Here is a 26,654-nt window from a genome sequence, read left to right on the forward strand (position 1 = left end):
AGGTTACATACCCTTCTGCTCAGCTATGAAGAGCATTTTGCATCATTTTCCCTCAACAGCCTATTGTGAAATATTTAGAAAAAAAATCCTGCTTAATTTTTGTTTAATGGTATAAAACCCAACTTTGTTAATTCAGTGAATGCCTACTCAGGCTCTGAAGAATTTGTGGTATTCAACATAGACCTTTGTAGTGAACAACAAGTCCAATCATTCTGGTTGCATTATGCAAATTCCAGGAATTCTTTGGCATGAGAGAAAGATACATTTTGTCTGGTATATGGAAATATTATTTGATTTAAAGTTGTATCCCACAGAAGTCAGTCTTGACAAAACCTACTTTAAATATAAACAATCACTTTCATGCTATTTTACCAATTTTGAGACTACTTCATGACCATCTTAATCAACTTCCTACCCCTGAATTCATACACAAATTCCTTATATCAGTAAGTAGATACATAGTGCTCTGAGAAGAAGGACCTTCAACAAAAACAGCTTTTTTCATTTTTAGACATGTACTTTTGGTTAAATAAATTCTCATGGAGCAAGGAATGAAAATGTGCTTGTGTGAGAAAGTGGCCATTCTTGGTCTCCCTTAAACTTCAAGCAACACTTGCTGACCAAGAAAAAAACTGAATTTCTTTCATGTTCCTTATATTTTCTTTATATTAACTTCGTATTTCACTAAACTCATTATACTGATGAGCTTTTAAAAACGAGTACTTAAGTAGTTTCTTTTGTGCACGTATAATAAAGAATATCTAAGGATTTAGGTACTTCCACGTAAAGCTAATATTTATTTTAGTTTCAATCTGTCACTAATGAAAGCATTAGTAATAGATTGAAATTAAAACTTTGAAATGAGTGATAGATTGAAATTAAAACGTTGAATTGCCTTTGAGAGCTCTTTCACCAATAGCCAAGCTACTCTCTAATGCTAAAGCCTGACCCATCACCAATAAAACAAAACACCACCAGTGAGAGGTGGCTGCAACCACAGAAGCATTGGGAGTGTCAGAACTTCCCTTTGCCTCCTTCCTCCACAGAATACAAAAGCAATGATGCGTTTGCAGTGGCAACAAGGACCAAGTCTGGTCCTTGAAAAAAAAACACATGGGGAACAAAAAGGAAAAACACAACCAGAAAACCAGCACAGAAAGTTCAACACAAGCTGCTGCTCTTCTCAGCAGCTGAAACCACAACCACACTAAATGCCATAAACCAGTTCCAAGTCATGGGGAAGAGCTGAAAGCTTTCTATGACAGCTTTCCTGTACAAGGCTTTCTTAATTTGGTGTCTCTGAAACAATTATCCATCTGCTTCAGAACTGGTCACTTATATTAGCTTGCCCACATTAACAATCTATAAGAAATGCATCATGCAATGGACCAAAACCAGCCTCAAACCTCAGCCCCTCCAGAATGTAAATATCCCTAGCCTACAAGCAGTAAGAACATACAGTTGGCTGGTAAAAGAAAAGAAAAACAGCTAATGCATGACTTTCCTCTAAACTTTCAGGAAGGCCCAAAAGTTACAACCAGCTATTGTGTCTTTTTGAAATAAAAGAAAGAAATTTTAACACGTTCAGAATATCAGACACTATGCCACAGGTGGTAACCAGAACACAACAGAACTGAAGTTCTGCCCACTTTTGCTTGTACTGCAAACAAGTCTCTGCATAATAAATAGACAAATAATAAATGGAAGGGTGTGTACACATGGAAAGAGTTCAGTTGTCTGATTGAAATTATGTTTGTTTCTGGCTGTCTAATCTGAGTCTCTTCCACAGGTTTGCAGTAATGCCACAAGAATTTGTGCATGAATTCAGCCCTTATTCTCCCCAAACTGTCTGCATTATTTATTTACTTTAAGAAAAGTTTCTCAAAAGAGATTTTGCATTAAAAAAAATTCTCAGTCTCTTTCATCCTTCCCTGAGTTAAAAAGATTCCATCACTGGAACTATTGCACAAAAGCCTTAAATGCCTTCTGTTCCAAGTGAGATCACAGTGCTCTAAGACCCCTTTCCCCATTAGATGAGTTTTCTTATTCAAGAAATGCTAATGTTAAAGCTTTGACTGAATTCAAAAGTAATTTTCTTTCTTCTTCAGAAGAAGAATGAAAACATTTTATGAGACTCTTTTACATTTGTGGCCTGACAGTGGAAGACAGGGATGCCCAGTGTCTTACTGCCGCAGGATATAACACAGCCCTGCTGGAAACAGAACTGAGTCATTGAACTTTCCTAACTAGAGAGTACTAGGAAAAAAAGATGATTTTGACCTATTTCCCAAAACAGTCTGCTTGGACTCATGGGGTAAACTTACAGAAGAGGCAGCTGAGCCAGCCAAGGAATTCCCCATGCTGACATTGAGACAAATTGGATTTCTCTTGCTTCAAACCAGTAACAGGCACAAGCACCTTATTCAAGCTTCTGTGTCAGTCTGCTCTATTAGCATCATCAACACCTATTCCTATAGATCTTTGGACATTACTTCAATGTTTCCTGTAATCACATAATGCAGTCCTTCAAAACAATTGGCAGTTTGTTTGAGTTGCCCTAAACTACACCAAAAAGAAGAACCACAAAGCAGAGAAACCAGCCTTAGTTTGTACAGTCATTCTGGGAGTTATCAAACCAGCTGGGAACAGAAAGCAAACAGCAAATACCAAAGTATACAGGACAGCAGTCAATCCTCTGCAATGGCAGTGAAGGATTGTGTCCTACAGAATGTCATTGACAACTCCATACATTCTTATTTTAGAATAAAACATTTGGACTTCCTTGCTGTTGGGAATTGAAAACACCTTTAGAGACACACAGCAAAGAGTTCACATAATTTCTGCTAATTGTACCTCCGGTTAGATGACAAATCAGTTTCCTTGTTCAGAGCCGCTAAACACAAACTATAAACTTTGTTTAATTCTCTGTTTTACTCTCTAGTCAAAATTCTAATCAGCATTAGGCATGTGTATCTCTGTCACTGGCTGTTCTGCAGCAGATACATTGAGCTGTAGAGGTAAAATTACAAAATTTTCTTTTCAAAGAAACAGCCCCTGATCTATCACAATAAACAAACTTCCATCTCCAAGCAACTGATCTCTTAGCAACAAGAAGCACCTGCATAAAAGATGCTACAGGGAGTGATCATCAGACAACCTATCCAGACCTGTGAGAGGAGCACATCAGGAGCCAGGACAGCACTCTCCACCAGCAGAAATCCACAAGTGACAAGAAGACACAGGTACATTTTCAATTCATATTCTGGCATTTTTCTTCAAATGGGATTTATTTTTTGTTTTGAGTGGGAAGTATGCCTTCTGGAGCTGCTTTGATCTGCTACTGTAATTATCTTTGTGTAAATTATATGCTGTCACTATCTAAACAGAGGGGTTTTTAGTAGAAAATATGCAGGTCTTTGGCCAAATTCTTGGTAGTAAAACAACAGCAATATGCTATATATTTGTCAAGTGTTCTATGAAGTTTCTTTTCTAAAAAACAGCACAGTGCTCTTGCAGAATAGTTATCCTAAGAAAGCGTATTCACTTCGTGAATACACTTTCAAGCTGTTTACATTACATCAGAAAATATTAAATCATTTCAGTTTTTTTATAGATGTGGACTCCATAGGTTAAGAAACCAAACCATTTCAGTGTTTCTGTGGTTTCTGATGTAATACTTTTGGCTGTCAAGTGGATTTTTTTCATGTGTACCATGACAAAGTTCTGGTGGAATACACAGCATGGGACAGACACTGCCAGCTGCTGCTGCACAGCAACGTAGAATTCGTTGGGAAGTTGTGAATTTTGGACAAACTGACATTTCCAAGCATCATTTCACAGCACAGAAAAATGGATTGTAAGTGAGGTTTAAAAAGTGAGATTAAAAAAAGTGAGGGTAAAAATCAGGTAGAACAAGTCTTGAACTGACCCTGGGAATTTTTTCATTTAACCAAAGCTTGATATATCTCAATTGGTGCTTGCTGTGGAAAAGTGCTGTCTTTCTTCTAGCTGCTATATCTCAGTTAATAATAATATCTGATTAATAAAGTCATTTGCAAAAAGAATGATTTGAGAATTGTCATGCATTCTTTCTCAGTCTTTTTTTTTTTCAGACACACAGATAAACTTTCCTTCAAGATTAATTTACATACTTTGATAGAATGCATGATACTTATAGCTAGAGGAAAAAGTAAAAAATTTAATATTTCTTAGAGAGTCATCCCTTCTGTGTCAACTAACTTTTTGCTTAAATTGATCAAGGTATTTGCCAGCAGTAAAAGTACAACAGCAGAAACACGACTATGGTAGAGAGAGCTGTTTTTTATTTGAGAAATTAGAAACAAAACACCTACCCTGTAGTAACAGAAACCAACAGCAGCTATCTACAGAAAACCCTCCTCAAACTGTTCTGCTTTGCCGCAGCCACAACAAGGAGTCTGATCAAAAGCACTCCAGAGAGATTTCATTTGCCATCCACAACTCATTTGCTGATTAGTTTTGAGTTAATTAGAGCTTGTGGTGCTGTAATGAGACTTTGAGGTCGGGATGAAGTAAATGGCAGCCCTGCCACTCCTGCAGAGGTTTGCACACCCCCCAGCTGGTTTTGGTGCCCTACAAGCACTGGCGCCCCTGCTCTGCTCAGGAGATGGTTTGTTTCACATGAAACCCTGGTACCATCCCATGTGGATGACACTTTTCATGGACATTGTGGTGGCTCATAAGCAACAAGACCTTTTATGAAAAGTGCTAAAACTGGCAAGTTACTTTTCCAAATCATACCTCAACCACCATATAAAGGCATAAAAAAGTGGCACTGCTCTTACAACAGAACTCCATTAATATTCAAATGGAGTCCTACATTTATAGAAGATATTTGTGATCTATTTGTTTCCCTGGCAAAGGGTTTAGTGACCAGTTAATTTCCAGTCACATGCCAGTACTGGGTGGTGATAAGAAAACTACTGACCAAACTGGCTCCAGACAGTAGGAATGCCAACTTTTACAACAGTAATTTTAGGTTTGCAATTCCAAACTTCTCTGCACATTGGAACTCACTGGAGACCTTGAGTAGAAAGGGTGACAAGAAATTGAGTTTTGTGGATAAAGTTGTGGCCACCAGCAGCCCTGTAACAATGCAGCAGCATTTCACAAGTGCTATAAAAGGCAGCTGACAGAACTTAAAATCTCAAAGAAGCAGGCTCTAGGGATAGATCCTATTCAGCTGTGAAACAAGATAAGCCTGTCATAAGAACACTTACCAGAATTAAAAAATAAAATTCAAAATAATAGCAGAGGCATCAAATGTAGCAATCTTTCTTATCGCATAGTACAGATATTTTTCAGCACCACAAAATCATGGCTCTGTTCTGCCTTTCTCTTTCCTTTGCCCTCTGACACAACTTTAGGCTCCTACCTCCTCATTTACTTGTCAAGAGCTCCTTTAGACTGCCAGGATGATCATTAGTAAATTCCCACCTGCAAGCTTTGCTGAAAGCTGTCATCTCTTCCTTCCTCCTCCTCCTCTAACCTAAACAACAGATGAAGTTCTAAGTGCTATTTAGATTAGATTTCATAGTAATCAAGTGGTGCAGGATGAATCTACCAGGCTGTAATAATCACTCAACACTGCTAGAATACATTTCCATACTAATTAGATGGGATAGACCTCTACAGCTACACAAATTCCAGCCCACTGACTCAAACTCTAGAGATGACTGAAAAAGGGGTTTATTCCCTCCTTTTCACATTCTGCTATATTTATCTTTCTTTTGAGATGCAGAGGATTGAGTTAAAAGTAGAAAGTAGTTCTAAAGAAGGCAGAGTGCTGCAGAAGCAGAGTAATGAAAGCACCTAAATTTAAAATGCCAGCTCTGCACATTGGGACTGCAAACCCACCTGTAATGAGAGAGGTATGACAAATGCAAAGGATCAGGTGACTAAAACACAGTGAGAAGTTATTAATTGATAAAAATTATTAAGTAATAAAAGAAATGAAAAGTAATTAAGAAAAAAGTACAGCAGATCAAAGCCAAAACAGTCACAAGAAGAGTGCAATACAAGATAATAAAATTGTGATTGAAAACCCTCAGTGACATCCACATTGCATCCTGAGAGAATTAAAGAATTAGAAGAGAACACAGAATGCAGGATGACACTAAATAACTGTGCAGCCTGATGCTTACAGGGTAATTTACCTCTCAGGAATGGTGAGCACTCTCAAGTTTGAAATGTCTCCTGGCATGTTCTCAGCTTTAAACCCCAAAGCCTTTCAAGGAAACAAGACAATCCCTCTGTCAAGGATTTGACATATGCTGTACACCTGGTGATAAATATCCACTTCAAATCAATTAAAACCTACTATTTTACTTTTCAGAGGTACTGTGTTCCTTCAGTCTATATCAACATTGGCCAAAATTGTGGTACAATGGGAGCAGATATTTAAAACAAAATGAGGTTTGTGTGAAATAAGTCTGCTTATTTTTCTAAACTGTTTAAGCCTAGATAAGTTGCTTCAGATGCTGTTAATAGAGGTTACTAATACTTGGGAATTTATAATAAGGAGCAGATTTGTTCTCTCCTGACAGACAAACTACTCCAAAGGAAGCAACTCCAGGACACAAGAATGGTTCTTCAAGAGTTATCAGGCATTTTTATGAACTCCTTCTCAAAATTAAGGGAGATTTTCAGCTCCAATTCTATAATATGATGTTATGAATTTGCTCCTTTACTGGCAGAGTCATTAAGTACCAGAATAAGAGGTGTCAATACAGCTGTCCTTTAGATGTAAAGAGCTTTTCTCTTTACTGTGGACCTTGATATCATTCCTCACATTACCTTTAGCAAGAAAATGTTTAACAGAACCTAGAACATTCTCCTAGTGCTTTGTAACCAGTCTCAAAAATCAGTAATCTCAAAGGCCCTCTGCTGGCAGCTGCTTTCCCAGGTGTTGAGATCTGCAATTGCTGCCAGGCCAGACAGCCTGGGCACATCCACCTATTCTGTCCCAAAAGCCCTTTCCTATAAGGAGTCTCTTTTCCCCCACTGGATAGTGGGATTTCAAAAGCTTTGCCCCATAAATAAAAACCTGAACCAACAAACCCTTCTGATTTGAGACGCCTCAACCAGCTGCAAAGAAAGGAAAATTACTTACAGCAGACAAATGAGCAAAACCAGAGACCCTTTCCTTCATGCACAGTGGGCACTCTAACTCAGTTCCATTCCTAACGTTTCCAGTCTGCTCAGTGACCACTCACTGTCCAAATGGGTCTGAGTTTTTTTGAGGAGAGGCTTCACTCATGGGCAGTTCTTAAAAGATGCAATGCATAAGAAGTAGGATAAGCAGTTGAGTGGAAAGATCTTTAAGGTGAACTTTTCATGGCCCAGCTGGCTTTTGCAACGAAACAAAAGAGTTTAAAAATGCAAGCCCTGAAAGTGTGCTTCATTAATACTCATTGAAATGAAGCAAAGAATCCCTCAGTACAGGAAATGTCAACTGTTTAAGGTCTTGAGAAGCCACTTTGACTAAAGACTGTTTTAGATCAGATCAAGAGTGTGTAAAATATTCAAACCTAATACTTTGCCTTTAGTACTTTTATCTACATGACAGCACAATCCAGGATGTAAAATTGTAAATGTAACAGCAAGGTGTTGGACATAGAAAAAGAAAAAAATTCTTTTGCTAAAAACTCTAAAATCATGAAGCTGGGGCAATCAAGAATCTAAAACCCAGACCATTGCTATCTGTATATTTTGAAAAAACAGAAACCTGCCTGCATTCCACTGTGAAAACAATGATAAGCTTTAGCTGTGAGTATTTAAGAGCTGAACAAGATCAAAACTCAGGGCTCATCTTTAGAAGATAGAAGGGGGAGACTCATACTTGCAAAGTACACTGTGCAAACATATCAGGGCCTTCAACTCTACCAGGGCTCGCCCTGCAGATATAATATTCACACATGCACATTGGGAGGTATGAAATTGGTTTATTTCACAGCACCCGAATGCATAACCAGCTCCATACTTGTCTGCACAGGGAATGTGAGGCACTGAAACGACTCTGCACACACCAGAATGTCTTGGAAATGAAAAAAACCCAGAAAACACAATGTACATCAGATCTCCTGTACATCTCCTATCTGTGGCAATGGAGTACAAACATGAAGGTTATGCAAATCCAGAGTGAAAGCAACATAAAATGGAACTATACACCCCAAGTGTGTTTTTTTCCCTCTATAATGCTGTAAATTCATTTTAGTGAAAGGGCCAGAAGCTGATAAAATATTTCCATATATACAGGTGTGCTTTTGTTGTGGTGAGGAATAGCACTCAAGGAAATTCAAACTAATAAATACCATGGCATGATAAAAATGCTTGTGAATACAAAGCTTTTTCTCACAACACACAAGGCAGTGGAACAGCTGGAGATGTCCAGGGTGGGACCTGTCCCTGGGCACTCTCAGGTGGGCTGGGCTGCTCTCCATTGCAATAGCAGGAATGTTTCTGAAAGGTCACCTGGCACATTGGTCACTTTGGATCATAAAACCCCAGAAGCCTGGCACACCAAACATCCAAAAGAGAGCATTGCATGCACAGCAAGGTTTTAAACCACTGCTTGCTCCCTTTCCCCATATTCCCTTCCTACACTCCATACATTTCCTCCTTGGACCATACACACCAGGATTCTCCCTATCTAGAAAGCATCTATCCCATTCTTGGCTTAGTTTACCATAATTATAGCACTGATGGTCACTACAAGGCAAGCCCCACTTTTTACAGCTATGTCAGACCAAAGCACAAGACAAACAAGAAAGCACTAGCTGAAAGTAAACTGCATCTAAAAGCTTCTGCTAAGTAAATATATCCTTCAACTTTGAAATATTGTTGCAGGAAGAAACAAAAGAAATCTCTTCTTAGTTTTTAGCAGAGAAGAATTAAGATGTTTTATTAATAAAATATTGTACAGGTTCAAGCAGTACCTTCCTGTGGTTAAATGAATTCTCACTCACATTTCTTCTCACACATATTCCTTCCCAGGTACAACAATTTCTTATATTTTACTATTTAATTCAAAAACATGCAAAAAACCTTCTAATTAATCCTTCTATTTTCTTTATGCATATGAGACCTGTTGGCTGTCCTTGGGTTTTTCTTTCCTGTGCTGAGTGCTGGTTACAGCCCAAGTGAAAATATGGCAACAGATAATCTATGACCCTGTTTGTTATGGTATATATTATATTTTTCAAAGTATTTAGCAGAAAAACCATAAAAAAATCCATTACATTATATCACATTATGTTACACTCAAAGGTTGGCAGTAAAAAAAAAGCTATAATACATGTCTCAGACAAAAACTGTGGTTCTGGGGTACTTTATCTGTATCATTGAAAACTACCATAGTTATTTGAGAAATTCAGGAACTCTGGCACTACAGGCATGCAGGAAGGGAACAGCTAAATAAGACAGACAAAAGCTGGCAAGTGAACTCATTCAATGCTTCCACATGTGCTGAAAGTTTAATTTCTTGTGTTTTGGTTAGAGATGTGCAAGGAGTAAACCTCAGTGTTGGCCAGCAAAGTCACTATCAGAGATAAAAGGTCTGTCAGCCAAAATATCCAAAACTATGCCTCAACATCAAGGTCAGAAAACCTCTGTTATTCCCAAGCAAAAAAATGTGTCTGCTTCATGTCTCCCTTGACTTGTGATGAGGCTTGTCCCAGCAAGCTCTCCAGGCAGTCCCCCTGGTTATAAAGCCACGTCCAGAGCGGATTTGCTCATTTGTAGGGACTACAAAGGGGGTGAGAGGTACCAAGCAAAGCTGAACACCTCTGAGCTTCGACAGCCTCTGCCTCTCTCCCTCCTTCTCCCTCTCTTTCTGAAGCAAAGCAGAGCCTCTTTGACAAGATGGTCCTGGAGACCCTGAACCCAATGCACTACAACATCACCAGCCTGGTACCAGACACGATGCCCGTGGCCACCGTGCCCATACTCATCCTCATGTGCTTTCTCTTCCTCATATGGAATCATGAAGAGACTTCATCAATACCAGGTAAATTAGCTTTACCTGTTGTGCTACATTAAAGTTTTCAGAGTAACTTTTGTTTGTTTCTCAAATTTAAGTGACAAAGTAATGCTGAATAATCATGCTATGAAAACAAAATTCGTTATGAATCAGTTTAAGTAATACAGATTCCTAAAAATTCCTGATAAAGGAAATCAGGCTTATTCTAACTTCAGAACTTCCATAATAATCATGGCTTGGCCATGTGACATTTCTTCTTCAGCTTTATTTTGTGTATGTTAGAAAACTATAATACTATTTTATAACTCAGGATTTTCACCTATTTCATACTATTTTGCAACTCTCATTTTCATGTGCATTATAAACTACTTTTTTGGATGTTTTAAAGTTTAAGTCTCTCTAAATTGCCTTTACTCTAAACAGTTATCTAAGAAGCTGTTCAGATTAGTAGGTTATCAATGTTTCTCTATCTTTAGCACTGAAAACCCTCCAGATCAGAACAACATCAAATCTCCTTTCCCTTCTGGAATGTTTTGGTGGCTCGTTTAGACAATAATGGCTCAGCTTATTTTCCACCAGATGCAACCCCCTGCTGCATGGAGGAGAGCAGTGCATGGCCTCTCACAGGTGTTGGACAGGAATAACCTTCAACCAGTACAGTGACTCCTGGAAGAAATTCTGGGAAAAGACTCTTGCCTAAAAGAGAATTTCTTCTTTCTAGGATGGAGCCCTTGTCCCTCCAAAAGCAAGCAGCAGCTGGAAGTTGTACAAAGCAGCAATGAATGTCATTTGTTGTAGGTACCACTGAAAGCACTACAAGCTTCTCAGACAGACTTCACCAGCACAGCTGCAGTGAAGTCCTGAGACAGTTTCAGAGCAGGACAGTTTGTGTGAGCTGCCCAGCACAGGCTGTGGCTGTCATGTGTAAAATCTCCTTTCCAAGGGAGCTGCTCAGAGGTGTTTTCTTGTCTGTGAGCACTGCTGAGACCAGCCCTCTCTTCCCTGTTTCTTAGGCCCAGGATACTGTATGGGAATTGGTCCCCTCATCTCTCATGGCAGATTTCTCTGGATGGGAGTAGGGAATGCCTGCAACTACTACAATAAGACATATGGAGAATTTGTGAGAGTTTGGATCGGCGGTGAAGAAACATTTATAATTAGCAAGTAAATCCTTATTTCTATACTTAATAATTTGAAAAGCTTTATATCTTTACAACCTCTTTGCTACTTTATTCTAAAGCAGAATTGAAATTATTATTTTCAAAAATTTTCCTAACAAAAGCCTATTACTTTCTGCTATTCATGGACCTTTTTCTAATCTTGTGTCTGTTTAAAGACTCTGCTGTTGAAGTTTTGGTGAATTCTCCTAATATTTTTTTTAATGGATAGGAAAGTACTGTGGCTAAATCCTGGAAAATATTTACCATCTATTTTACTATCCATTTAGTATAGAGATAACATTCAGTTTAGGGACCTAGGCTTACAGAAATGTGTGATTAAGTAAAATTTTCATTTTCTGTGTTTTTAAATTTCTCTTTAGAGTGGAAGTTAATGCTTGAAGGTTATGGCTCCAATTCAGTGATTTAACTAAGCAAATACAGCATTTTAGTATTAGGAGTAATTCCACTCCAATTAATGGGATTATTCATAGGTTTCAATTATGCACAGTATTAAACATAATGCTAAACTTCAGCCTATCATTTTATTAGCTCCACTGGTTTCTTAAATTGGATTATTATAAGTCATGCCATGAAAAAGAAAAACAAGTAGTGAAAGGTTTACCACATGTAACTGATAAAGAATCAAAACCTTTTAAGTAACAATGTCAATCAATTAATACTTTCATTAAGTAAAAGCCTTTGAAAGAAGAGCAGCATAGAGAATAATCACAGAATTTGCCACATGGTGCAAGTCAGCTTCATCTCTGTTTAAACCTTGGTAGAAAGAAGTTTTCACGACTAGAAAACTGTTTAGATTCGTATCCTACAAAGGTGTTACAAATATCAACTAAAGCAGTAAAATGTTCTGATAATTCTCTGAATGCTTTGAAAATACTACCACAATTGTTATTGCTGTCATTGTGCTACCAATTCATCAGAAACAAACCAGGAGTGCTGCTAAACAATGCCAAATTTACTGTCAATACATTGTTTCTTTTCAGACATTTTTTGCTTTAAATCATTTGGCATACCTAGAAAATGAGTATTTAACTTTTTTTAAAGCAAGAACATAGAATAAAATTTTCAGTGGATCCTAAATTCACTGCAAAATGAAACGCAACCTGCCTTCTGCAAAAGAAAAATCAATGTCATCTTTTTTCACCAATGTCATCTGAACTTTTAGCATCAAATCTAATACTGAGCTGCTAATGCACAGATAGAAGGACTTGCAGTCTTGGTTACAACAGCTGATGACTTTTGGAGGACTTCATTAAATAGTTTCATAAGGAAAACTTGCTTATGCAAGGTTACTTGACAAAACCCTTCCTGGAAACATTATGTGTCTCCTGCATAGAGACACGTGGGATGGGAGGAACAAAAATGAGCCTGCTGCACCTTCTCCTTTGTGGGGAGCTGTCAGAATTCAGCACCATCTTTTCATGTTCAGGGAAATACAGACGGGATGCCCTGACATGGGAAAAACTTGAACGTTAACTTTACCTCCAGGTCATGCAAAACGATGAAACTGAGGATATTTGTAATCAATAGCAGAAGCCACATTTACATTACCTGACTGAAAAAATAAACTACGCCCATGTTAGTAGTCTGGGGTTTGGCCCACAGACTATACTACACAGTAAAGAAAGCATATTGTTTCATTTCAAATCTTTGCTCTGATTTTCTTTCTTTTGGTTGGATTCCCTTTGATCAGTGTTTCATCACATCCACATTTCTGAAATGCTGGCTCCCTCTAAAGGAAATGATATCTTAAAGCAAGAATGCTGTCTGCCAGCACCAGCAAATTAATCTTGCTGACTGTAAATATAATTATGCACAACATGGATTTCCCTTATGTGTGTCTTTAAGAATATTTATTATTTGTCCCGCACATACCATGATACCATTGCATTATGATGATGCATATTCAAGTGATGCATGTGTTTTTATGCTTTCAATAAGTGTCTGAGAATGACCAAAGAGCTACAAAAGAATACATAGCATTGATTATACAACAGTAAAGCTGTAATTTAGTACACATCAAATATTTTACCTTATCCTCTGAAATATCTGGGCACTGGGCACTGCCCAAGTGTATCATATATATCTACACATTTCTATGTCTACACACTATTCAGTTTAAAATCCTTCATTAACCATTTGCATTTTAATTGAACAATAGTTTAAATCTGAACAGAACATCTTATTGCTTTAATATAAATTCTGAAAGCATTGATCAGATTTTTAATTATGTAAAAGCAACAACATTTCGTGCTAAGCATTGTACTTGCTGCTAAATTAAGAATGCGAGTCAGCACTTGGGAGCAACTGTAAAATGTCAGCATACAAATGCTGTATTTAGTCTATGAAACAGTTCTTTTATTGGGGGCTTTTTCCTCCTTCCTTCCCCAGATCCTCCAGTGTGTTCCACGTAATGAAGCACTGGCATTACGTGTCTCGATTTGGGAGCAAGCTTGGATTGCAGTGCATTGGCATGTACGAGAATGGGATCATATTTAACAACAACCCAGCTCACTGGAAAGAAATTCGACCCTTTTTCACCAAAGGTAACCAGTGTGCACTGACACCCTGCATCCCTGTGACACACACAGCCAACCCCCCTGAAATGCTGCTGTGTTTGTCTGAAATCCATTGTGGAGACCCTGGGGGGGCATTCCCTGCTCTAGGGAGACACGAGAAGCTTCCCTCAAAAAGCTGTTAGACCCCACTGGCTCCTTCCCCTGTTCCTATGTCTGTTCCTATGTCCCTGAGCCACTCCTTCCCATTTCCCTGATTGTCCCTCACCTTTGTACCGAGACCAGGGTCAGCCCCCCGGCCCCTGGGGAGAGTAAGGGAGACCCTCTGTGTGTAGGGGTGGGGACTTGAACATCTCACCTCACAGCTGAATAAAACATCTGTGGCTATTATGCAAAGACCCTTTTTGCTTCCTCACCCTGGGCTATGCTAGCAGCTATTCAGGCTGCTACAACCCATCCCCGTATTTTCCTTTCAAAGAACGATAAACCACTGAAGCTCCAGAACGGCTTCACACCAGCCACTGACACAATTTGCCATTTCATCAACACTGCTATCACCACTTGAGGCATTATAAAGAAGGTACAAAAATTAACCAACCTTTTGTCATTTTGCACAAATGCCCCAGCTCTGTCTGGCCCCGGGCTGGTGCGGATGATCGCGATTTGTGTGGAGTCAACCATCGAGCATCTGGAGCAGCTGCAGGAGGAAACCACGGAGCTGGGCAACATCAACGTGCTCAACCTCATGAGGAGGATCATGCTCGACACTTCCAACAAGCTCTTCCTAGGGGTCCCTCTGGATGGTACTGACAGCTTCAGTTCTGGGCCTTAGGATGGGTCTGAAATGCATATGCAAGGAAAATTCATTGACACCACTCAGCAGTTTTATCTCAAAATAACAGAGCAAGAACAGACCCTTGTATCACCACATAATTAATTGAAATTGATTTATTACCATCTTAGTTACAAGAGAGTTTTATATGACCAAAAATATGTATTAGCTTGTCACCCACCTTAATGAATTGTACCATTTAAAGAGATTTTTATGCACCAATTTGTTACAATTCCAATATTAAATTACATTCACACAAGAATCTGAAATCTTTCCACCAAACTACATGACTGCTCTGAAAAGTTCACCTAAAAAATTATGTTTTCTACAGTTTTTTCAGCCTATAACAGAAATAATGTTATCAGGATGTCTAAATTGCCCATTTCAGTGTTCTGCAATGCTTCTGCTTCTACTCTCCTGTGGGAGACTCTTCAGTCTGGCTGACACACCTCTGTGTCCTTGCAGCAAGTTACCAAGAGTTTCTACAAAGATCTAGACCTTTTCTACAGTGTGCTTCAAATGTTACCTACCAGTTGCTCATCAGATTCCCAGGAACTTAATGGAGTAGGGAACACATCCTTATTATTAATTTTCCAAAGGATTTATCTTACTTGACTAATGACCTTTTTTTTAACATTTCTTTTCAGAAAATGCCATTGTGCTTAAGATTCAAAACTACTTTGATGCCTGGCAAGCACTTTTATTAAAGCCTGACATATTTTTTAAGATTTCTTGGCTGTGCAAGAAGTACAAAGACGCAGTGTGAGTATCAACCATTCTACAGAGCAATTGCATAAGATTCTTTCTTTCTTTTTATGAAGGAGCATTTCCCTTGATGTCTTCCTCTGCCTTTTAGAAACTAAATTGTGACGCTTGCAAAGGTGGCTGCTGAGGTCGCCTGTCCACAGAGCCAAGACAGAACCAGGTTTGTCACTGGTGGTACAAGTAGCTGAATTCTGGGACCAGTTTAAATCTTTGTCTATCCAGACAAAATTTATTCACCAAAACATCAGTTCATGCATGCTCAAATGTGAAACTTTGGTTCAAACAAGGAAAAGCCATTGCATGGATAAGTGATGTTTGCTGTCCAGTTGAGGACAATCAGAATAGGTTGCAGCTCATCCAAACAAGGAAACCCATCTGTACTCAGGGCACAGCCCCCAAGGGGTTAAGCCTTGGGCAGTACCTGGTTATTGGATTTCTCAACATGCATTTTTGAGTCAACCACTCATTTATGAGTTAAAACTTGGTGCTCAGTGTGATAATCCATTTCAAGATTGAGGGGTTTTCCCCTAAATAAGGAACAAATACATTTTGCCATTTTCCTCTTTGCAAAAGCACAAAATGATTCTTCCAGTTTTGTGATGTTTTTTTCTGTCTTCTGCCAAAAGAGAGTTGGCTTTAAAAAGAACTGGCAGTCACTTTTTTTTCATTTTGGATTTTTTTTCCATCTAGCAAGTAAAATTGTTCCTTAAGAAGGACTTGTAATAAATTGCTTTGATAGTGCTACATAACATGAAGGCTTTTAGAAGAAGATCAGGTTCACCCAAACTAATTGACAACTCTTGAGCACTGGACACAAGATTCACCTTCTCTAATATTTGCTTGCTAGTTTTATTATGGCACTGACTACTGCTTTATCCTGTGATGCTGATAATAAACTATTATGGCCCAGTTATTACCAGAAAGTCCCTGCAAGCAAATATTGATATTTCAAAAGCAGTCCCATTAAAAAAGGACTTATTAATAAAATTTTTATTGCAAAGAAAAAAAAATAAAGATTTCTGGATTTAAGACAATGCAAAGAACCACCACAGGATATGAAGACTTGTAATATTCTTCTGATAAACTTTTCAAAAAGGACTACTAACTATTTCTGATACATAAAATATTTATAAATACTGAGATCTTTATGGGCATTGAAGTTCTAAATATATTTACCCTACAAACACAAATTATCTATCTCAACAGTAACAAACCCACATTTGAAAAGCCTGAAAGATTTCATTCAAAAACTTTCAGAATACTTTTTTTAAACAATTGCTTTCAAATCTATAATTAATTGAAAATCCCCCCAAAATTCATAACAACTTTTGAACTTTGCTTTTTCCACCACTGGAACACAAACTGTTGACACAGTATTACTATTCAAATATGAAAAGTTTAAGTAAACTCTACTCCAAGATACAAATTTTCTAATACTTGTCTACATTTTTCTAAAAATCACCCCTTACATTCTCTAATTTCATTTTACTTCCTGATAAAACACAATATAAAATACAAGGAAACAAAACTTCTTTGGAAATGGTAATAGATCTTTAAAACTTTTATTCATTAATAGTGCATATAGACACCTTATCCTCCTTTTCAGTCTAATCTATAGAAAGAGATTAAGATTTCATTCCAGACTGACAAGCAATTACTTAAGAATAATAAGAAAATACACTTGGCTTAAGTATTACTGCTTTTGCATAGAACCATATAACTATTCTTAGGAATACTTAATTTCTGCCATCCTCTTTTCTTGGTAAATCTCTAGTCTTGGTAAATTTCTAGTCATACCCTGGTGCAGATATTTATCAATATGTTGGATTTCATCTGTTTCCAGCAAGGATCTTAAAGGAGCAATGGAAACTTTAATAGAACAGAAACGACAAAAGCTTTCCACTGTGGAAAAGTTGGATGAACACATGGATTTTGCATCCCAGTTGATTTTTGCACAGGTATTGGAAATTTACTCAAAATATGGCTAGTTTTGGTTTTTCTGACATTCTCCTGAACACAGGCTTTGCAATTTAATCTTCATATGCCTCTCTAAAAGTCACATCATCATAAAGGGATGCTTGTATTTCAGGATCAGGTGCTTGCCATATTTCATGGCTTAAACAGCATCCCTAAAACTCTTGCATCTATCCCTGAGTGTCCTTCAGTCTTTACCTAACCACTGGGTATTATTTAATGTATTGCCTTTTGTTTGCAAAGGTTTCAAATGCCATATCACTCCTATCTTGTATAATCTCTGACAGCGCACAAACTCAGTGAGGAAATGCAATAAACTAAGAAGAACCTGAGCTAAGAATACACATTTCTGCTTTTGTGCAAGACACCACACACCCATCAGAACCATCAGAACATGAGGTTGTTTGTTTTTTTTTTTTTCCAGAACAGAGGGGATCTGACTGCTGAGAATGTGAACCAGTGTGTGCTGGAGATGATGATTGCTGCTCCTGACACTCTGTCTGTGACTCTCTTCTTTATGCTAATCCTGATTGCAGAGCACCCCACAGTGGAAGAGGAGATGATGAGAGAAATTGAAACTGTTGTGGGTAAGCACGAGCTGCAAAGTCATGTGGGAATATAATTTTGCTTCAGCAGTGATCTAATTTAATTTATCTAAAGCTGAAAATTTTAAACAATTTTTCCCAACAGAAGTGTTTGCTGTAAAACATATGAACTACTATTGTATGTAAAAAATTATATTAAAGAGCAAATGAAAAAATGTGAGAAATTTATAAAATAAAATAGGAATCATCAGAATTGATAATGTATTAGAAATAATGTGGCATAGTCTCTCCTCAACAACTACAGAGTAATATCAGCATTCACCTCAAGTTTAATTGAAAGTATTTTCCTGCTACCCTGAAATAGCAAAAGGGGGCCCTTGTTTCAAATAATTCTAATCACCAGTATTTTTCTGTGCTAAAATACAGAACTTCTCTAAGATTCATTATAACTCTAGAAGGAAAAGACTAGACAAAATTAAAATTATATTCTGCTGTCATCCATTTTGATCTCAAATTGGCCTCCTCTAAGTACTAATTACTAACTATTCAAAACACAATCAAGATATTCCAAATTTGTATTCTTCCCCTTCTCTAGCCTTCATTCAAAGCCTGACACTGAACCAATATAGAAACTAATTTCATCCACTCTTATTTAAGTCTTACTTCTGGTCTGTTAAACACCAGAAAATGTATCACAAGTCCTTTACTCTTTTTCTAAGGTACTTTTAATAATCCTTATTGTACTGTCCTCATGAGAGTACTCACTCGCTCATTTTCCCTGCTTCTTTCTGCAGCCCTCCCCTCTAAGGTAAGGCTTCACCACACAGGGAAAATTTAACGTCCCTACAGATTTAGCTCCAGACTATCCCCAGGTTCTGTTTGCTGTCAGCTCCTGGAAGATTTATTTGTTGTTCCTTGTTGCTCTCTCATGCAATAGTCAGGGAAAGACCCCCAGGGTTTTGTTGGTGACAAGAACAAAGAGTGATAAGAAGATGAGAAGATTGTTAATTAATAAACTAGGATTTATGCTAATGAGCAATATACCAGATTTCCTCAATATGTAAGGCCACACAAAACTCCTTAGAAGCTGTTGGATCCTTCCTACAACTTCAGAACCTGAGAACCCTCCCAAAATGTTCTGATATTTGTACAATGAAGTTATTAAATTCCTAACCAAATAATCTCTTCACCATCTGCTTTATTCCACAAGGTGACAGAGACATCCAAAGTGATGACATGCCAAACTTAAAAACGGTGGAGAATTTTATTTATGAGAGCATGAGATACCAGCCAGTGGTGGACTTGATCATGAGGAAAGCACTACAGGACGATGTCATTGATGGCTACCCCGTGAAAAAGGGCACCAACATCATCCTCAACATCGGCCGCATGCACAAACTCGAGTTCTTCCCAAAGCCAAACGAGTTCTCTCTTGAGAATTTTGAGAAAAATGTAAGTTTTCCATCTTGTTTCTTACAGAAATTTGGATATTATTTATTGCTAATGTCTCTTCCTCTTACTTTGCTCAAGGACTTTGTGGCCATAAGACTGTTTTCCCTTTGTCTAAGTGCCCAGTTAGCCATACAACCTGCTTATTACTGTTATTATTATTATTATTATTATTATTAGAGCTGGGCAGATATTTTCCTGTCAAGCTGCCTTTTAAATAAAAAAAAATAATTATAATATAGAAAACAGTTTTTTCAGCCATAATAGTTTTGATTAAAAATCTCTGATTGAATTTCTCATACACACATGGTTGCCATTATATCCCCTGACACTGGACAAGATAAAGGGGCTTTATGGGGCTAGAGCCATGCCAGCAGAGAGCTGGGCATTCTCTGGAGAGGTGAAGCAGTGCAGTAACTTCTGAGAGACTGGGGATCTAGCACCCATGTTATTCTTTTTTTTCTTTTTAAATTAACAATATTTTATAGACCATAATGAAAATGTTAAGTTTTAACTAACTCAATACTGCAGATGTTGAGTAATTAAGTTCCCGTTCAGCTCTGAATTTCAAATGAAGTTATGTTCTAACTACCAGAACTATAATCAAAAGCAATACGTGAATATTTTTTCTTCTTGTAATCCTCGCACTGTTCAAATCATCCTTCAGATTATTTACTCAGACCTGTGCTCTGCTGATTACTGATTAAACAATTGGTTTTGTGAAACTGTATTTGTTCAGCAATAACAACCTGTAGAGATTAAAACTGCACTGATATGTTAGCAGCTGCACACATAAACACTGACAGCAACAACTTCAGCTTTAAAGAAAGAACCTGTTCATGCTGCACCCATGAACACTGACAACAACTTCAGCTTTAAAGAAAGAACCAAACTACTTTGATACTCCAAAAATGGACTCACCAGAAAAAATACCTGAAGCAACAGCTAAGGAAAAAAAAAAAAGTGTTCAAGTTGGAAAAAAACTTTAAGGTTTACCTATTTCTTATCGAAATGCTGAGATATCAAATATGCCACACACAAAAAATGAGCATTAATCCACCTGGTTAATATTTCTCAACTGCTGAGCAAATCCTGCACACAGCATTTAAAACAACAGCTCAAAAAAGTTTTTGTAGAAAATTCAAGAAGAGTAAGTGATGAAGTTTATCAAAATTACAATTCCCTGTGAATAGACTCCATTTTGCCACCCATTATTTATATTCCAAGTATTTCTATCAAAAATTGATATCTTGCTTAATTTACAAGGACATTTTGCTACTAAAAATATTTCCCCTTGACCAAATATTTAACCAGACATTTTCTATCTGACTTGATGCATTCTGTTTGCCACATAATTATTCTGGCAGGCACAATTTTCCTCCAGTTCTCTAAGTGAATAGCAATCCACAGCATTATTTATGATAAGATGCCATTGTTAGAATCTAAACATTTTTCCATTTTCACAGGCTGTGCATTTGCCATTGTGCTGCACTGCCAGCTGCTGTACTTGCTCTGTGTTATAAAAACTTGTATTTATCTATAATTTTTCCAAAAGTATGGCTCAGTTTATTAAAAAAAATTTTAACAGGACACTTCTGTCAGTCTGAAAATAAAATTAAACAGGACACTTTTTTCCAGATGGTTTGATATAAATAAATGGTTTCTACTCTATTCTTGTTAAATAGGAAATCAGAACATGGTTAATACCTGACTTTTGTAAAAAGAAGTTACACAGATGAAGAAAAATAATTTCTTTATAACCAGACTTTCTTTTTAAATGATCTATTCAATGGCAATAAAAGTAGCAGAAACTAGCTGTTGATTCTTCACGAGTCCCAGGAATCCTACATTTCATACTTCAGCTGACAGGACAGAAGAGAATAATTTTGTGTTATCTCTCTATTAAATATCAAAAATTTTAACATTTAATTTCATGACAAATTAGTCCTCAGAAATATTAGCTTTATAATTACAAATGGAGTAGGCGTATGGCTCAGTGATTATCTTTAGACAAGGCACCAGCCTGTATTTCAGATAATTATAAACTTCATAATGAACATTTTCTGAAGAACTTTCTAATGAACTTTAATGCATTTGAAGAGCAGAGGCTTCACTCCATTTCACAGCTTGTGGTGAAATCCCTGTAGTTCCCAGGACAAACAGACAAACACATGAGCAGAATTCAATTGTTTAACTGTACAATCCCTGCTACCTCTGAATTTCCAAGGGCTGGTGCACGTTTCTGTCAGTGCCTGTAGCTGGGCCTGACTTGGGTGGGATTTCCAGTGTGAAATGAGGAATTGCTCTTAAAAGTTTATTTCCACAGGTTTTTCAGAATATATCTGTGGGAATCCATAAAATCAGAGGGTTTTGGGAAAGCTGCAAAAAGCAGGCCTCAGAGACAGCAGAACTGTGATTAGAGCTAAGCAGTGGACATGAGATTGGTCAGCTGAAAAATTATGTAAGAAGTAGAAAAGTAAGGACAAATAGAACAATGGTCTGTGTATTAACAATGGTCTAGAATAACTCCCTAAGCTGCAGAAAAGTATATCTAGAGAGATATTAGGAAATTCTAAGCTTAATCATGGAGCTCTGTGCATTGTGCTTTAAGGCTTACAAGCAGGTATTGTATTTGAAATAAGCAAGCATTGTTTTAACTGAAGGTATGTGTGCTTATAGTGATTGGATAGAACTACTGTCAATGTGCTTTTGCTTTGTGTGATTGGTCAAAAAACTTTTAAAGTAAGTTGCAACACTGAGTTCTTGATCTGCTGCCTGGGATGTGAGCTGCTGGCATCTTCCCATTGTCATAACCATGGAATGAGACTGATGCTGGAAAATAAAACAGCTCAAGGCACGTTCCCAGCAGTCCCATCCCATTTGTGATTTGTACACAGCCCCCAACTGGCAATAATATCTACTACCAATTTCCATCATTGTTTTCACTGCTCTTATGGAGAAAAACCTGACTCTGAGTTTACTCCTCGTGTTGCTCTCCGCAGGTTCCCTCCCGCTATTTCCAACCCTTTGGGTTCGGCCCCCGGAGCTGCGTGGGGAAGTTCATTGCCATGGTCATGATGAAGGCAATCCTAGTGACTCTCCTGAGGCGCTGCAGAGTGCAGACAGTGAAAGGAAGAGGCCTGAACAACATCCAGAAAAACAATGACTTATCCATGCACCCCATAGAGAGGCAGCCTCTGCTGGAGATGGTTTTCACACCCAGAAGAAATGCAGACGAGAGTCAGGGTGATAGAATGGATCAGCACTAAAGTTACAGGATTTTCTCAACCACTAAGAAATAGTCATCATTCCTAGCTAAATACAGAAAGTAAAATGTTTTGTTGCCCCTAAATGACTTCAGGTGACACCGTGTTCTGCCAGTACAGCAGAACCAAAGGGCAGAATTGGAAAGACTGAAAGTACAGAAAAGTTCTGTTGTAGATGAAGCCATGCTATACAATTCCTGATTGTTTTTTAAACCAGAGTTCAGACAAAGTTATACCTTCCCTTTCAAACACTGCCAGTTCAGAGGTTTGAGGGTCAACAAACCAACATACCTGATGTGTGCTTAATTCCCTTTCCCCCCACCTCCCTGAAGCTGAACCTAGCAATATTTGACCACAGCAAAAGCTCTAATTATCTGTTTTCAAAACAGCTGAATTAATAGTATTAGTTCATTTAAAGACTAAGGAACAACTTAAAGTATTCAAGACGTCTATAAGCTGTAAAGAAATGTTTGAAAAAGAAGTCATTCAAACACTTTTCTTTACACGTTTTGCTGTCCTGTTGAACAGATACAGAAGATTTACAGGGTCACACAGATTTTAGCAATAGCAGTAACTTGCAGAATACAAGGTAATAATGATAGTTGAGGTAACTGTTCTGTGTTTTCAAAACCCAGTCTCCTGCTGCAGGGGATCTGTAAATATCTTAAAGCCAGGTGAGAATGAGGCAATGAACTCCAAACATTACCACCAGCACTACACAGGTGGGGCGACTTTCAGCCCCACCTCCTCACCTGATTGACTATAGAAATTTCCCACCTCCCCTCATCTTGGGTGAAGAAGGTCAAATTCCCTCTCAACTGCCTAAGGTGTGCCAAATCCTTTTTTGACCTGGTTTTAGTTGCTCAATTCCACTTCAGAGAATAAGATTTGGAATTCTTGCCCATGTTCCCCCACCAGAGCAGGAGACAGTGTCCCTCCCTAATGATCCAAACAACTCCTGGTGCTCCTTCTGTAAGAGCTCTGGGCTGTCCCCTGCTCTCCAGCATCTTGCTCCATGCCCACTGATGTGCAGAGGTTCTGAGCTTATAAACACTCTCACAAGAGGCAGATTTCACTGGGGAAGTGCCCAGAGTTTGGTAGAGACAAAGGAGAGAAGTTCTGAACTAACAAGCAGATTTCCAGAAAATGTTTTTTCAAGGTGTTTTGCATACACAGCTTTTTATTTTAACTATAAACCAGGCTGGGGTTTATACTTAATCCTTAACAGGGAAAAACTACTCAACCTTTCTGTTCAGAATTGACCCATCTTGAAATTTGTACAGTCTGGACATTGATATCGTTACTAGCCTAATGAGGAGTTGCCAACTTGGTCAAGAAGAAAAATATCTTCCTGGCTAAATGACAACATTCCTTGACAGAGACTTCCCATTTTCATTAAGCTTTCATACTGTGAGTTTTGAGCATTGAGTTTTCATACTGTGTAACACAAAGAAAGGGATTTTCCAGATAAAGTGCCTTGATAAAGACAACCAACCAATGTACAATGGGCTTGATAGTCACCTTTTCCTTCCAAGTCATTTCAACTATAATAGAAGGCAAGAAAAAAGGGAAAAAAGAGAAAAATTGTTTCTTTACTTTGAAAATATAATTAAAATTGATTAATCTATTTCTTCAGACCACTGATCTCAGGCACAAGTCCAGCAGAGAAAGATCTATCCAGTAGCACAGAAGAATTGCAGAGACCCAGCAAATAATCATGTGCCCCACGCAAAGGTAATGAATTAGACTGGGAATGGTGACAAAGAAGAGGAGCTGCCTATGTAGGGTAATTCTCAAAACAACAAATGAATTTTCTACAGTAATTTAAAAAATCTAACTTGAAAGCATTTATTGAACAATTTATTGCAGCTAACTTTCTCCATAACCTTTGCATTAAACCAAAAATTACAACAGCAAAGTGCAATCCTCTGCCACCTGTACATACAAACAAAACTGGGCAGCTGAGGACAAAAATAAATAGGATTTAATGTTAAGACTCAATGGTCTTTTCTAAATTAAAAGCTTCTATGTTTTCTAGGACTTCTATTTTTTAGGCCATGAAGTGCCACAGTGGTATGAATCTGTGGAATATCTCATGTGACCTCTGTTTCTACATTCTTTGTACCCTTTAAACTAGGAAATTGATAAAGCAGTTGGGAGAAGAACAAACAAACACAACCATGTTTAAAACCTTTTTACTCTTTCTGTATCATAAAGCACTTCAGGGTACTTCAGTGGGCATGTATTTCTTATTTGCATAAGAACTCTGAAAAGAAATCCACTGAAGACTTTTTTCTTGGGAATAAACTACTATTTTATACACAGGATACATATCTTTGCTTATTTCACACACAAAACCAATTTTGTAGTGATAATTTACTGTCTGATTTTCCCACCTCACAATTATAGGCCTCCTCCAAGTAAAATTTTTCGCAGTCTTGAAATTAATAAATTATCATTCAAATTTTGAAGTAATTTTATGAAATCACATAGATGAAAAATGCATGCTGCTCTGATTTCTTGCATGTATTCTATATTGTTGAATTTGTAGGCAGGAACTTCAGAAAAATGATTACCATAATTATTCTATGGACAAAATAAAGCAGTATCATTTTTTACTTTTTGTCAGCAAGACAACAGAGTTATTTCCCTTTGTGTCTGATATGTTTTGAACGCAGCATTTCTGGTCCTCTGGTTTCTACAGGATTTAGTTTGGTCCCCATTTGGACAGCAGAGCTGTAATTAATCTGAGCTCTCAGCTCATTGAGCCCTGCTCCCCCTGTCTTTATTAGGGCCGCTCCTCAGTGGTCTCTTTGCATGAATATTTGCACTGCCAGCTCCATTCCCCCATCCCATAATCTCACACCTGCTTGAGAGCTGCAGCTGGGGCAGCAGAGTTTCAGAACTTGCCGTGTGGGTATGAACAGATTCAACCTTCCACTGTACAGAACAGAGCTCTGATTTTAAACAGTGTTTTACCAGCAGGTACTGTACAAGTTCCAGGGGCTTTTTAAACCACACCAAGTCCACAGACATGACATGACTGCTCCATTCATGTTCAACGCATTACACACAAACTCAACTGTGTTTTATACTTCACTGTGATTATGGGCTGCTCACAGCACATGGATGTGGATGTTGTCAGCAAATAAAATAAACATCAAATAAAAGTTGTATGCAAAAGAGTTTAAAGTCATGTTTCATCATGTTTTCCCAATCTAAGAATCAAGATTGTATTAAAATGTATGAGTGTGTCTGCATGCATGAACAGATCAATGTATTAGATACAAGATGAAACCTACAATGTTCTAAAATCAAAATTCCCACTGATTTTAGACACTGTATTATTGCCAAGATATTTTTCATGATAGTAAGAAAGCATAATTAAAATAATTTAAATTGATACAAGACTACTTTCCTAGGAATGCACTTTATCAAAGCTTTGAAAGAAGGAAGAAGAGGTAGGTTTTGGCAGTTCTTAAGGTAACAGATATTTGTTAATATAACCAAAAAAATTGGCTTACTGATGCAAAAAAAGGACTCAGCTATCAGTGAGAGAAGTATCTAAAGTAATAAAAAATAATTAAGAAAATAATTAAACTGACTTTACAGTTGAAAGTAAAAAATTTAATCTCATTTTCTACTTGTAAAAAGACAGCACGACAAATTCAATTTGTATCCAATGGCTAATTTTTTTCACTGTCAAATTAAAAGCTTTCAGAATGATAAACATCTGGCTGAGTGACAGGGAACTGGAGGGTAGTAAATGGCACACTAAAAAACAAAATTTAAAAGATCACAAAACTCCTTAACATAGCTACAAATAGATTTTTCAGACAGTGATCTCATATTGAAAATATTTATCCTAGAATTTCACAAGCTGTATTAGTAATTTTTGAACAATAATAAAATTTCATTTTATAAATTTTCATTTTCTAAATTGTTCACTTCCTGTACAATAGAATCCAATGTTATAGCCTCAGTTAATATCCCATTAAATTAAATTCTAACCTCAAAAGAAAATTCCACTTGACAGCTTCCAGTAGAACGGAATGCGGTACTGTTTGATAGAGGAAAGGAGTTCAGAATTTAAGACAAATCTGTTTGAAGT

General features: G+C 37.6%; 1 protein-coding gene across 1 annotated transcript; it reads left to right on the forward strand.

The window, feature by feature from the left end:
* Nucleotides 1–3,173: 3,173 nt before the first annotated feature.
* Nucleotides 3,174–24,110, forward strand: LOC102039345 (aromatase). Its single transcript, XM_005419646.2, has 10 exons — nt 3,174–3,242; nt 9,878–10,045; nt 11,032–11,182; nt 13,588–13,742; nt 14,339–14,515; nt 15,192–15,306; nt 17,153–17,267; nt 17,708–17,870; nt 19,039–19,280; nt 22,280–24,110. The coding sequence occupies exons 2-10, from the start codon at nt 9,901–9,903 to the stop codon at nt 22,544–22,546; spliced, it is 1,530 nt and encodes a 509-aa protein (XP_005419703.1). The 5' UTR covers nt 3,174–3,242; nt 9,878–9,900; the 3' UTR covers nt 22,547–24,110.
* The last annotated feature ends 2,544 nt before the right edge of the window (nt 24,111–26,654 follow it).

The sequence above is a fragment of the Geospiza fortis genome, unplaced genomic scaffold (genome assembly GCF_000277835.1).
Source record: "Geospiza fortis unplaced genomic scaffold, GeoFor_1.0 scaffold171, whole genome shotgun sequence".
Lineage (NCBI taxonomy): Eukaryota > Metazoa > Chordata > Aves > Passeriformes > Thraupidae > Geospiza > Geospiza fortis.

Bases quoted from the DNA above. Each gene is read 5' to 3' on its own strand.
- LOC102039345 (XM_005419646.2), top strand. From the start codon at position 9,901: ATGGTCCTGGAGACCCTGAACCCAATGCACTACAACATCACCAGCCTG. The intron at 15,307-17,152 runs GTGAGTATCAAC...ATCTGTTTCCAG, and splicing joins AAGAAGTACAAAGACGCAGT to CAAGGATCTTAAAGGAGCAA. The intron at 19,281-22,279 runs GTAAGTTTTCCA...TGCTCTCCGCAG, and splicing joins TTGAGAATTTTGAGAAAAAT to GTTCCCTCCCGCTATTTCCA.